The sequence below is a fragment of the Eulemur rufifrons genome, chromosome 8 (assembly GCF_041146395.1).
Source record: "Eulemur rufifrons isolate Redbay chromosome 8, OSU_ERuf_1, whole genome shotgun sequence".
In the NCBI taxonomy this organism is placed as follows: domain Eukaryota; kingdom Metazoa; phylum Chordata; class Mammalia; order Primates; family Lemuridae; genus Eulemur; species Eulemur rufifrons.
The window spans coordinates 43,901,700-43,914,847 of record NC_090990.1 but is presented as its reverse complement, the minus strand read 5'-3'; the positions used below and the strand labels follow the sequence as shown (position 1 = coordinate 43,914,847).

Sequence of the window (13,148 nt, the reverse complement as noted above, 5' to 3'; positions counted from 1 at the left end):
GCTTTCCAAATTTCATGCCCACAATATTCCTGATGATGTCCAACCAGCAGCGTTTAGTAGAATTATTATTCTCGGCTCTGGGTATCATGTCCTTACTTTGTAACTAGAAGTATTTAAGTAATAAAGATGCTACCAAAGCAATTTCAGCACTGGGAGAAAGTTAGGACTTGGAAATGACCTCTAAGGATTCTCGCCATTTTAGGATCCTATAAGTTTTATGGAAGTTCTGAGTGCAGAAAGGACATCACCATAAGGGTGATGGTGTATATAACAGTTATATATTCCTCCTTGACAAAAACCGCAAAAAACCCCAAGACTTCCACATGGACTCTGATGTATAACAAAGATTTAATGAGCACCCTTTCTGTGCCAAGCACCATGCTAGATGCTATCTATGCATACAGTAGAGACCAAAAATACATAATTACAGAAAGAAATATGGAATAACAAATTAAAACAAACTCTATTGTTAAGACTAAATTGCCATTGCCCTGGCCTCAGTTTTCCACGAGGGGATATTCTAGAGTAACCCTTTTGCCCTCCCTCTCCATCCCTTATATACTCCCCATGGGAAGAGAGGTGAGTTATCTGATTGCTGAGTTCAGAAGAAAGAGCCAAGCATGCCCATCTCAGCAGCTTGCTTTTTCTTTTCAGAGTCAATTCATCGAAAAGATGTATACATTCACTGTCCCTTGGGATGAGGCCTGCAAATGCCCATCTTTGCCAGGACCAGTAGGTAAGCTGAATTCAGAGGTGAAATGTCAGTGCTATGGTTTGGATGTTTGTCCTCGGCAAACCTCACATTGCAATTTGATTCCCAGTGGAGGTGGGGCCAAATGAGATGTGTTTGAGTCATGGAGATGGATCCCTCATGAATAAATTAATGCCTCCCCTGGGTGGGGGGGGGTGAGTGGATTCTCACTCTATTAGTTCTCAGAAGAGCTGGTTGTAAAAAAGAACCTGGCCCCTCCCCTTCTTGCTCTTCCTTCCGTGTGATCTCTGAACATACCAGCTGCCTACACCTTACGCCCATCCATGGAAGTAGCCTGAGGCCCTCACCAGATGCAGAGTCACAATCACGAACTTTCCAACTGTTAGGCAGATAGTGAGGGATTCCAGGTCTCCTAGGGACAAAAGTGAGTGCTGTTTCCCTCATCTTGGTCCTGCCCCACCCTCATTCTCTATACCTGGGGAAGGAGGGAATACCCTACGAATCTGGCAATCAGAACTTGGCACACTAGCTGCAAAAGAATACAGAGCCCACAGACCACAGACCAAGCAGCATGGGTACCATAAAGTCTGGAAAGTGATCTGCAATCCACATGTGTAGGTAAGGCTCAGGTCATGTGACTCCCAACTATCCAATCAAACGGGTTCCATGGTGACCTCTGAACCATGAGGGAGGTCCCTATCCAGGCACTATAAAATAAGATGCAGACCACAGCCAACCCCTCTTTTGTACCCTTCCTTTGGCTTTTCTTTTGCTGAGACAATGGGTCCAGCCATCATCTGCGGTATATGTATCATGCTCTGTAAACCTGTATCTTGCTCTTGCCCTATAATCCTACCTTTCTGTCCTCCGTAAACCTCATGTTCGTGCTTGCCTAACTGTGGTGCATCTGGTCATTCTTCAACCACGAGCGCACCAAGAACCAACATTTCAGACTGAAACCTGACACAACCAGCAGACTCATGCCCCAAATAAACCTTTTTTTTTTTTTAATAAATTACCCAGCCTCAGGAATTCCTTTATAGCAATACAAAATAAAATAAAACAGTCAGGAAATCCACTGTGGCTTCATGTCTGCCATGCCTTCCAATCCAGTCTGTATCAGCCGTCAAGTTGACATTTTGATCCTTATTCATCTGATTCCTGTGTCTAACTTTAAGCTAGTTTTGAACTCAAGAAGGAAGGGGTGTTATTCATCCTCCATCTCAAATCCTAGTGACTATAAAGAAAAAGTATAGGGACCTATGAGAGTATAAGAAAAAAAATCTAATGTAGATGGGGGAGGGCACATTAGGAAATCTAAGAAAGCCTCATTAAGCATCATTTAAACTGATATGCAAAAGGAAGACAGAAATTGGCCAAGAAACAGGAAAGGGGTGGAAGGGCTCATGTAAAGGTTCTTAGGCAACGAATAGTTTGTCTTGTTTGAAGAACTGAGAAGGCCGGTGTGGGAGCTGGTCGTTAGGGCTGGTCACCAAATACTTCCAGCACTGCCTTCCAGGCAAAGATGACTGCACTTCATGGTCCCCTTGTGGCTGGGCCATGCCATGAAACTAGTTTTAGTCAATGAATTGTGAGAAGTGACCTGTGACATTTTTCACAAAGACATTTACTTAGATGAGACCCTTCAGAGCTCTCTTTCCCTCCACCATGAGATCTGAAATGTCCCTGAAAGTAAGTGCTCCACCCACCTGGGTCCCAGAGGAAGTTGCCGTGATCAGAGCCCCTGCCAACCCTTGACGGACATGTTGCAGGAGCAAGAAAAAAACTTTTTTTGTCTTAAGTCACTGAGGTTTGAGAATTTTTCTTTTTACTATAGCATAACTGAGGCTATCTTGACCAATACAACCATAGACAGTGTAGCTGGGGAAAAGTGAGGGGAGAAGTACTAGCTATTTCAGGCTAAACAGGATGCCCTAAAGGAGTTTTGGCAGGGGAGTTTGACATATTCCAAATATTATATATTAAAACGTGGTACTATTGCTACTCAACTATTAAAACACTCTTGTAACTCTACTTTGGAAAACGCTATTTTTTAAAAAATCCATCAACAAGCATTTACTGAGCACCTTCTATCCTTCAAGATGCCAGGCACTGTATTAAGCACTGGAGATACAAAATAAGAATAAGACACAGTTTCTGGATTTGGAATCAGGGATTCAAGATGACCTTTTCAAAATCATGTGATAAACATTCTGTACTTCAGGTATGTACCCAGTGTGGTGAGAGCCAAAGAAAATAATAACTATTTGTGTCAAGTGGGAAATGGAGTAAGAGAAAGCTTCAGAGGTAGTGACTATCTGAGCTGGGTCTTGAAGGGTGAATAGGAGTTTGCCAAGTGGCATTTTGATTAAAGATAAAAGTAAATGGAAAGCTAGGAAAATGTTAGAGGGATGGAAAACACTTGGGGTGGCTGAGACTCTAAGGAATGGAGGGAATGTGGAGGGCAGGGTGTGGTAGGCTGCATCACTGTTCACAAATACTTGTTGTCCCTCCCCACTGACATCAGGCTCAGCCATATGAATTGCTCTCCGCAGGAGCGTTAAGAGCCATGCTCTTTTCTCTCTGCCATGACAATCAGCAAAGTTTTAGAAACAGGATGCTCTGTTAGCCAGGGTCCTGGAGCAAGGATAATGTGTGTGAAGCAAAGACACAGCCAATTTATGATGGATATGCAGTGTAAGTGAGAAAGAACTGTGGTTGTAACCCTGTAAGATTTTTGGATTGTTACCATAGCATAACCTAGAATATACAGAGGTGTGCATTTCCAGTTCTTTGACTTCCAGGCACATAGTAGGATTGCACTTTCCTGTACCTTTTAAGTAAGGCATGATCATATGACTAGTTTTGGCCAATAATGGGTAAACACAATAATGTGCCTCATATCTGGGAGGAAACTTTTAAAGACATTGTAAATTCATCATGTTTTCTTTCCCCTGCCAAAGTGATTGGAATGATTGTGGAAGCAGGTATCAAGATGAAACCATCTTCAGACTAGGTTTCTGAGTGAGCACACTGAGCAGAGCCCCATGGCCTTGACCGTGTAGTGCGAGTAAGAAATAAAGTTTCTTTGTGAAGCCACTGAGATTTTAGGATTGTTTGTTATGGCAGCATAACCTAAATTATCCTGACTGATACAAAAATTGGCACCTAGACATGGGATAGTGTCAGAACAACAATAAACATAACAATAAAACTAAAGAATCATTTAGAGCTGTGGTCCCCAACCCCCCAGCCATGGACTGGTACTGGTCTGTGGCCTGTTAGGAATTGGGCCCCACAATAGGAGGTAAGCTGTGGATGAGTGAGTGAAACTTCATCTGTGTTGACAGCTGCTCCCCATTGCTTGCATCACCAGATGAGCTCCACCTCCTGTCAGATCAGTGGTGGCATTAGATTCATAAGAGCACAAACCCTACTGTAAACTGTGCACATGAGGGATCAAGGTTGTGCACTCCTTATGAGAATCCAATGCCTGATGATCTCAGGTGGAGCTGAGGCGGTGATGTTAGCAATGGGGAGCAGCTGCAAACACAGATTATCATTAGCAGGGAGGTCTGACTGCACGATAAATGTAATGTACTTCAATCATCCTGAAACCATTCCCCCTGCCCCCCAGTCTGTGAAAAAATTGTCTTCCATGAAACCAGTCCCTGGTGCCAAAAAGGTTGGGGACCACTGCTTTAGGGAGCAATAACTAAGCACACTGCTATCAAAAGCTGAAAGGATGGAGAACTATCTGCTAAACAGATCACCTGTGATCATTTAGAAGGCAGATCATGAACCTAATGAACTAAAGCAAAATGTGAGTAGCATGTGTTTGTGGGTATTGGATGCATTCAGAGAGTTATCACTAGTTATTCAGAGATAAGCTCAGAAAAGATTTGGCCAGTTTGCAAGCAGGAATGAAATGGAGTAGAAACAATCTACAAATCCATGGATTTGCAGGGCTGGAAGGGGCAATTGTTTCTCAATCCCAACTAGCAAAATATAAAATCAAGAAATGCTTTTAGAAACGGCCTTGAAAAAAAATCAGCCTTAAAGTAAGGATCAAGTCAAAGGTATGAATCTATTGTTAAAACCTCAGGATAAAGTAAGATGTTACCCAGCATATGTTTTCAATCGGACAAAATGGCTCTGGGAAAGGAAGGAAAGGTGTCTCTCTCCCACCAAAGCCCAATAAGCCTAAAGCACTCAAAACCAAGCTAAGAATCAAAGAATGTGCAAAAGACAGAGGGCTCAGCAGGCAGGAGAGCAAAGAAATATGGCAAACCATAGAAGAATGTCTGGAAAGGAACTGTGGCTGAGGCTACTGGCACATGACATACTATCAGATAGATGAGAAGCCTGCCTACATGTATTCAAGATGTAATATCACTCTGTATCCCCCCCATTTTTAAAAGCTTATTTAAAAGTATATTTTCCAAAGCCTGCTTTAGATGTAGATAAGGAAGACTCTTTGAGGGCAAATCCAGGGGTCGTGGAAAACAATGGACAAGACAGCAGAATCAGATCTAATTGGTATATTGAATAGGGAGTTCCTCAAAAATGTCTGCTCAGTAAACGAGGGTCTACTGTGGTCTCCTACTCCGTCCCTCTCCAAATGGAGTCAATTATCCTGTCACTGTCCCACGTACATATTGAGGGTGTGCAGGGTAGATTCTGAGTCTACTACACAGCCCCCAGAAAGCCCAGGAAGTGCACTTGGTGCTGTGACTGGATGGTTTTTTTTTTCTATATAAATATATATATATACATATATATACATATTTAGCTGTCCAGATAATTTCTTTCTATTCTTTTTAGTAGAGACAGGGTCTCGCTCTTGCTCAGACTGGTCTCGAACTCCTGACCTTGAGTGATCCCCCCACCTCGGCCTCCCAGAGTGCTAGGATTACAGGCGTGAGCCACCGCACCCGGCCCTTGGATGAGTTTTAAGGTTGTCTCCCTTGAGAAAAGAGTGAGAGAATTCTGCCTAGGGGAGGAGAGTAGACCAAACATTTGGTGAACACAAACAAGAAAGAATTATTAATGCTGTCCCCCAAATACTCCTGGAGAACCCTTTGAGACACCTAGCAGGATTACAGAGACTCAAAGTTAGGCATGGCCATGTGACTTGGTTTGGCCAATGATGTACGAGAAGTGACATGTGCCACTTCCAGGTGGTATATGATGTGCTGGGCTCTTCAACCGCAGCCAGGATACCTGTGAGAAGTGGAGTCAAGAGGAAGCCTCCTTCAGCCTGAGTCCTTGAGTGACTACAGCAAGCAGAGCTCACCCGCCAACCCACAACAGGCATGGAGCTGGAACATGAAATAAACTTTCACTGGGTTAAGCCACTGAGAGACGCTAGGGTTGCTTGTGAGGGCAGCGTAACCCAGCCTTTCCTGACTGAGAACTGGGACTGAGAGATGAGGCTGGAGAGAGCAGGAGTTGGATTGTGAAAGGCCCCTTCTCCCAGGCAAAGGAGTCAGAACTCTCTCCTGGTCCTAAGGGGAAGCCAATGAAGGCTTCCAAGCAGGGGCGTTAACATGAACAGATTTGTTATTTTTTGGATGAAATATGCTATTTCTCAACATAAGGAGAAAATCAGCCTACTAAACCACATGAGGCAGAGAGGAACACACAGAACCCTTAGGCAAAAGATATATATTTATACAAAGTCCTAAGTCTTGAAGTTTCTAAATACAGGAGCTCTGAAAGGAGTTACAATCAGAGGATCAGACAAGAAAATTTCTTCTGTGCCACAAGCGCCATTTCCTCTGCAGACAACTAATACTTCACAAGAAAGTAAGTGGGGGAAAAATACAAGGGATTGTAACACAGACCTGAGGTCAATTTCTAGCTGCCTATGTGACCTCAACAAAATATTTGACCTCTCTGGCCTATTTCCTTATATGTTAAATCCAGATAATAATATACGTCTCTCAAGATAGTTGTGGTGAGAAAATAGCATATTTCAATTGCTTAGGAGAATACCTGGAAGATAGTACATGATACTTTTTTTTTTTCCTGTTAATTATAAAAATTATTTGGAACACCAGCTCCGATTCCAAAAGAAAATGATTCAGGGCACCAGACAGAGAGAGAAGTAACTGGATCTTGTCATCACGGTAGCCCTACCCTGCTCCCTACCCCAGCTCAGCGCCTGGCTCACGGTAGCCACTCAGTTATCCTCCACTGCATCAGTGAAAGCGAGGAGAATGCCTGGAGTGAAGAAAAGTTGGCGGCCTTCCCACTGATACCAGCTGTTGTTGGTTTCGAACACTCAAAGCCACAAATACCTTAGAGCTCGGGGCAATGAACTCAAGGCTGAATTCTCCCAAGTCCAGCTGCAATGAAGTTCAAATTAGAACCTAGGAACTTAAACTGCTGCAGGTCCAACTTCAAACCCCAGTCCTAGCCAGAAGGCTTGGGAAAGAGCTGACTTCTAACCCTTTCCTCCCTCCACTCCTCCCCTAACTGCTCCTCACAGGAAAGTACACCTGGTCCTGCCAAATCACACTCTTATATCCTGGCATTCCATCCAGGCCCTGGGAAGCCGCGAGGAAGGGCGGGGAAGGGGACTGTTTGGCCACCATCTCCCTAAGTCCTACAGGCGTTGATACTACACTAACTCCAGGCAGTCCCTTGATGTGGACCTCAGCGGCCCACGTGTAGATGAAGGACCTGAAGCACAGAGAAGTTCTGTGATTTGCTGACTTCACACCGTGGCAGCCTGGACTTCGGGATTCTTTCCACCACACACTTTTGTCCCTAAGGGGTGGGAGGTGGGGGGAGGATAAAATAACCGCAGAAAAGGAACCACTTACATGTGTCTAGCGCTTCCTAGAGGCTGCACAGGATATGGGCCCACCACCCGGCAGGGAGTGGAAAGATTTTTGAGTCCTGGTTCTACCCCGGACTCCTACTTCTTCTACTGCTTGACTTCTGGCAAGTGTCCACCGCCCTCAAGATTCGTTTTCCCGGAAGCAAATCGGGGCGAAAGGAGTGTGAGTGTGCGCGCGCGTGTGCGTGTTGTGCGGGGGCGGCAGTGGGTGGGGGAGTAGACTATCCCCGGGGCTCCCTGCGTTTCGGATCTCCTAAATGTTCGTTCCCGTCTGGACGCTGTGACCCCTTAATTACACCCCTTATAAAAACCGCCCCTCCGAGACAAAGCTGCGAACGCCCCACGCCTTTTTCCCCACGGTCCCGGAGGATGAAGTGGGGTACACAGGGACTCAGCGGGGCACCCAGTTTCGGGCAATGCAAATCGCTCGGCTTCTTTGCGCAGCCAGACGGCGGCGCGGAGCGTCGCTCCTGAACTTGACCAAGAGACAAACTTCGGAGCATTCTCAACGTGGGGAGCCGACTCTCGAGAGACCGCCCCCAAACGTAAGCCCACTTTCCTCGCCCCCATGGGAGACTGCACAGAGCCACCTTAAGGGCGGTGCTCCCGCCCCCGGAAGTGCGGGGGGGGGCGGACAGACTCGGGTGATCGGCCCGCCGGCCCCGCACGGTGGCGAAGTGCCCGGGACCAGCTTCGAGGCCCACCCCAAGTGGAGAAATACCGCACCCACTCCGCCCGCACTTTTGGCCCGGGACAAGTGGCCGTGTTCCCTAGCCTCCCGGGTCCCCGCATCCCCAGCGTCCCGGTCCGAAGCTGTGAACTTGAGCCCGCCTCCGTCAGAGGCTGGGAGCATTCGCCTGCTCGCGGCGGCCACCGTCACTAGACAGTCAAACCCCAAGACGTCAGCCCACAATGCACCGGGCGGGCCGGGAAAGACGGGCTGGGGAGGAGACGGGGGACAGAGGGGCGAGAGGCGTGCGGGAGGGGGAGGGGGAGAGGAGGAGAAAGAAGGGCCCAACTGTAGGAGGGCAGCGGAGCATTACCTCATCCCGTGAGCCTCTGCGGGCCCAGAGAAGAATCTTCTAGGGTGGGGTCTCCATGGCGACGGGCGGGCCCGCCCCCCTGAGAGCGACGCGAGCCAATGGGAAGGCCTTGGGGTGACATCATGGGCTATTTTTAGGGGTTGACTGGTAGCAGATAAGTGTTGAGCTCGGGCTGGATAAGGGCTCAGAGTTGCACTGAGTGTGGCTGAAGCAGCCGGGCGGGAGCGGAGGTGCGTGGACTCAGCAGACAGACAGACACAGCCAGCCAGCACGGCAGCAGAGTCCGAACTGCACCTATATTTTCTTTTCCATCGTCTCTCCAACTGCCCAGAGCTAGTTCCTGTGGCTCCAGGGCTGGTGTTTTTGGGGAGCGCCAGGAGAACCCCTTCTCCAGCCGCCCCCGGGAGGAGAGCCCCGCTGCTCGGGCGCCGCTGACAGCCGCGGAGAACGGTGACTGCCCGCGCGTCCTCCGGTGGAAGTCGGCGAGCGGCTGCAGCAGCAAAGAACTTTCCCAACCGGGAGGACCGGGGACAAGTGCCCCCAGGTCCCGGAGCGAACTTTTGCAAACCTTTGCTGCGCCTTAGGCTGCCCCCTCGGCGGTAAAGACAAGAAGACAGCGGAGAGAGGCGCGAGAGAGGAGGGACGTGCGCTCAGCTTCGCTCGCACTGGTTGTTGAACTTGGGCGAGCGTGAGCCGCGGCTGCCAGGCGCCCCCCTCCCCCTCGCCGCGGAGGAGGGGACAGTCGTTGGAGTCCGGGCGGCCGAGACCCGCCGCCGGCCGGCCACTGCGGGGTCCGCACTGACCCGCGCCGCCGGGAGAGTCGCTGTGACGGGCAGCGATTTCATCCGCGGGCACCGAGGAGCCGCTGGGACCGAAGAGCGCTCAGTGAGTGACCGCGACTTTTCAAAGCCGGGCTGCGCGCGCGAGCCAACAAGTAAGAGTGCAGGCAGCATCTTAACCCTACGCTCCCTGTAGCGAGCTGGTGAGGAGGGTGCAGAGGGGAAGACAGCCAGCGGGTGCACGAACTCTTAGAGAAACTTTCCCCGCCAAAGGCCCCGGGAGGCGCGGGTGTTCCCCGCTTTGCCGGAGCGCTGTTGCGGCCCCGAAACTTCTGCGCGCAGCCCAAACTAACCCCACGTGAAGCGACGGACTGTTCTATGACTGCAAAGATGGAAACGACCTTCTACGACGATGCCCTCAATGCCTCGTTCCTCCAGTCCGAGAGCGGCGCGTACGGCTACAGTAACCCCAAGATCCTGAAACAGAGCATGACCCTGAATTTGGCCGACCCGGTGGGCAGCCTGAAGCCGCACCTCCGCGCCAAGAACTCGGACCTCCTCACCTCTCCCGACGTGGGGCTGCTGAAGCTGGCGTCGCCCGAGCTGGAGCGCCTGATAATCCAGTCCAGCAATGGGCATATCACCACCACGCCGACCCCCACCCAGTTCCTGTGCCCCAAGAACGTGACGGACGAGCAGGAGGGCTTCGCCGAGGGCTTCGTGCGCGCCCTGGCCGAACTGCACAGCCAGAACACGCTGCCCAGCGTAACGTCCGCGGCGCAGCCGGTCAGCGGGGCGGGCATGGTGGCTCCCGCGGTGGCCTCGGTGGCGGGCGGCAGCGGTAGCGGCGGCTTCAGCGCCAGCCTGCACAGCGAGCCACCCGTCTACGCCAACCTCAGCAACTTCAACCCGGGCGCGCTGAGCAGCAGCGGCGGGGCGCCCTCCTACGGCGCGGCCGGCCTGGCCTTTCCCGCGCAGCCCCAGCAGCAGCAGCAGCCGCCGCAGCCGCCACACCACCTGCCCCAGCAGATGCCTGTGCAGCACCCGCGGCTGCAGGCCCTGAAGGAGGAGCCGCAGACAGTGCCCGAGATGCCCGGCGAGACGCCGCCCCTGTCCCCCATCGACATGGAGTCCCAGGAGCGGATCAAGGCGGAGAGGAAGCGCATGAGGAACCGCATCGCTGCCTCCAAGTGCCGGAAAAGGAAGCTGGAGAGGATCGCCCGGCTGGAGGAAAAAGTGAAAACCTTGAAAGCGCAGAACTCGGAGCTGGCGTCCACGGCCAACATGCTCAGGGAACAGGTGGCACAGCTTAAACAGAAAGTCATGAACCACGTTAACAGTGGATGCCAACTCATGCTAACGCAGCAGTTGCAAACGTTTTGAGGAGAGACTGTAGAGGGCTGAGGGGTAACGGAGAAAAAACATAACAGAGAGACAGACTTGAGAACTTGACAAGTTGCGACAGAGAGAAAAAAAGGAGTGTCCGAGAACTAAAGCCAAGGGTATCCAAGTTGGACTGGGTTGCGTCCTGACGGCGCCCCCAGTGTGCACGAGTGGGAAGGACTTGGCGCGCCCTCCCTTGGCGAGGAGCCAGGGAGCGGCCGCCTGCGGGCTGCCCCGCTTTGCGGACGGGCTGTCCCCGCCAGAACAGAACGTTAGACTTTTCTTTAACATTGACCAAGAACTGCATGGACCTAACATTCGATCTCATTCAGTATTAAAGGGGGGGGAGGGCGGGGGTTACAAACTGCAATACTGTAGATTGCTTCTGTAGTACTCCTTAAGAACACAAAGCAGGGGGGTGGGCTGGGGCAGGGAGGCGGGAGGGAGGTTTGTGAGAATGAGGCTGAGCCTACTGATGAACTCTTTCTGGCCTGCCTTCGTTAACTGTGTATGTACATATATATATTTTTTAATTTGATGAAAGCTGATTACTGTCAATAAACAGCTTCATGCCTTTGTAAGTTATTTCATGTTTGTTTGTTTGGGTGTCCTGCCCAGTGTTGTTTGTAAATAAGAGATTTGGAGCACTCTGAGTTTACCATTTGTAATAAAGTATATAATTTTTTTATGTTTTGTTTCTGAAAATTCCAGAAAGGAGATATTTAAGAAAATACAATAAAATATTGAAAAGTACCCCCAAACCTCTTTTCTGCATCATCTATAGATAATAGATATCTAGGTAGAGTTGAAAGAGTTAAGGGTGTCAAATAAAATCACTGTCAGTGCTTCTTACTATCAAGTAGTAAAAACCATTCTCTATTAGACTTTAGAAAGAAATGTACCGATGGTATCATCAGGTTATTCTCTTTTCTCCCCCAAAAATCTATATAGAATTGCTTTCCAAAGAATGGTGTTTCAGGAGGCTGGAGGAAGGGGGGGTTGCAGTGGAGAGGGACAGCCCACTGGGAAGTCAAACATTTCAAAGTTTGGGATTGTATTAAGTGGCATGTGCTGTGACCATTTATAATGTTAGTAGAAATTTAATAGATGCTTATTCTCAAAGCACGAACTGGTGACAGATTTTACAAAAGATGTATCTTTCCAATTTGGAATCTTTTCTTTAACAATTCCTAGATTAAAAAGATGGCCTTTGCTTATGAATATTTATAACAGCATTCTTGTCACAATAAATGTATTCAAATATCAATAACATCTTGAATTGCTTTCCCTTTACTACTTTTTTCTTCCCAAGTTATATATTGAAGTTTTTCTTTTCCGTTGCTGAGGTTAACTGCAATCTGAAGTTAGTAATTAAAAAGCAAAGAATTTAGGAAGAGTCAAACTAGAAGTTGTGATCTGGATGAAAGATTCTCCCAATTTCATTAATCCCTCTTCTCTCTTTTTCTATCTCTGTCTCTCTCTACTCCTCCCCTCCCAAATAAACACCTATGCCTAAGGAAATTACTGGTCTAGCTAGCAGTGTAGCATTTGGATCTGTCTATAGTTTATTTCTTAAGTTGTTTCTAAAATAATCAAGCTTGTTTAAATAATTACTATAGAATCAGTCTCAAAAGATGGTAATCTAATACTGTGGAAAAGATTCGCAAGAGAAAACATGAACAACACAATGATTACATGTGTAAATCAAACCTCAGCTCTGGGGAAATGGCAAACTTGTATTCTGTCTACATATATAACTTAGGAGATCAACAAGGCAGTACTCAACAAGGGAACAATTTTTGCTTGGTTGCTTTTCATCCCAAGAGCCAGAGTGATTATCAAGCAGCAAAAGCAATTTGATATCCAGGAATATTTCACAAACCACTAATTGAGGCAGGGCTGTTTGCTCATTAGCAGTGCTCTAGTACCCAGCAGGTCTGGGAGTGCTAATATCCTGCCTGTGGCTGTAAATCCAAACACACAAAGAGTTTCTCCTTAGGAGTATATCTAGGAGTGGAAGAGATTGGATAGGCTTGTTAGCTATCAGATACACCCTCTGTTGTAATAACACTTCTTGAACAAAGGGTTATGCGGAGCAGAGCCGGGGTTTGCCAAACAGTGAATTTGCCGATGTCAGCAACCCGGAAGGTGAGCTGATTTTGACCATATGTAGGAATAGTCAGCAGAGGGACAATAAAGCACTTTGGGGTGGGGCTCTGTGGAAGCTAAACAAGAGCCGACTAGAAAAAATAAGCAGGCTGGGGAATTAATTACCTGCAAAGGTAGACTAGGCCCAGACAACAGTACAGCACAGAAAAGCCACACCACTCCCCAGTTTGCTTTAGATTGCAGTGTTAAAAAAAAAAAAAAGTCTGAAACTCAGG

At 48.4% G+C, this 13,148-nt stretch overlaps 1 protein-coding gene across 2 annotated transcripts; it reads left to right on the top strand.

The window, feature by feature from the left end:
* The first annotated feature begins 8,777 nt into the window (after positions 1–8,777).
* JUN (Jun proto-oncogene, AP-1 transcription factor subunit) lies at positions 8,778–12,031 on the top strand. 2 transcript variants are annotated; one of them, XM_069478003.1, is made up of 2 exons: positions 8,778–10,139; positions 10,173–11,113. In XM_069478003.1, the coding sequence occupies exons 1-2, from the start codon at positions 9,760–9,762 to the stop codon at positions 10,762–10,764; spliced, it is 972 nt and encodes a 323-aa protein (XP_069334104.1). In that variant the 5' UTR covers positions 8,778–9,759; the 3' UTR covers positions 10,765–11,113. The 2 variants fall into 2 exon arrangements, with proteins under 2 accessions (XP_069334104.1, XP_069334103.1); XM_069478002.1 differs by having other exon boundaries at positions 8,779–12,031.
* The last annotated feature ends 1,117 nt before the right edge of the window (positions 12,032–13,148 follow it).

Coding starts and splice junctions, on each gene's coding strand:
- JUN (XM_069478002.1), top strand. CDS start 9,760: ATGACTGCAAAGATGGAAACGACCTTCTACGACGATGCCCTCAATGCC.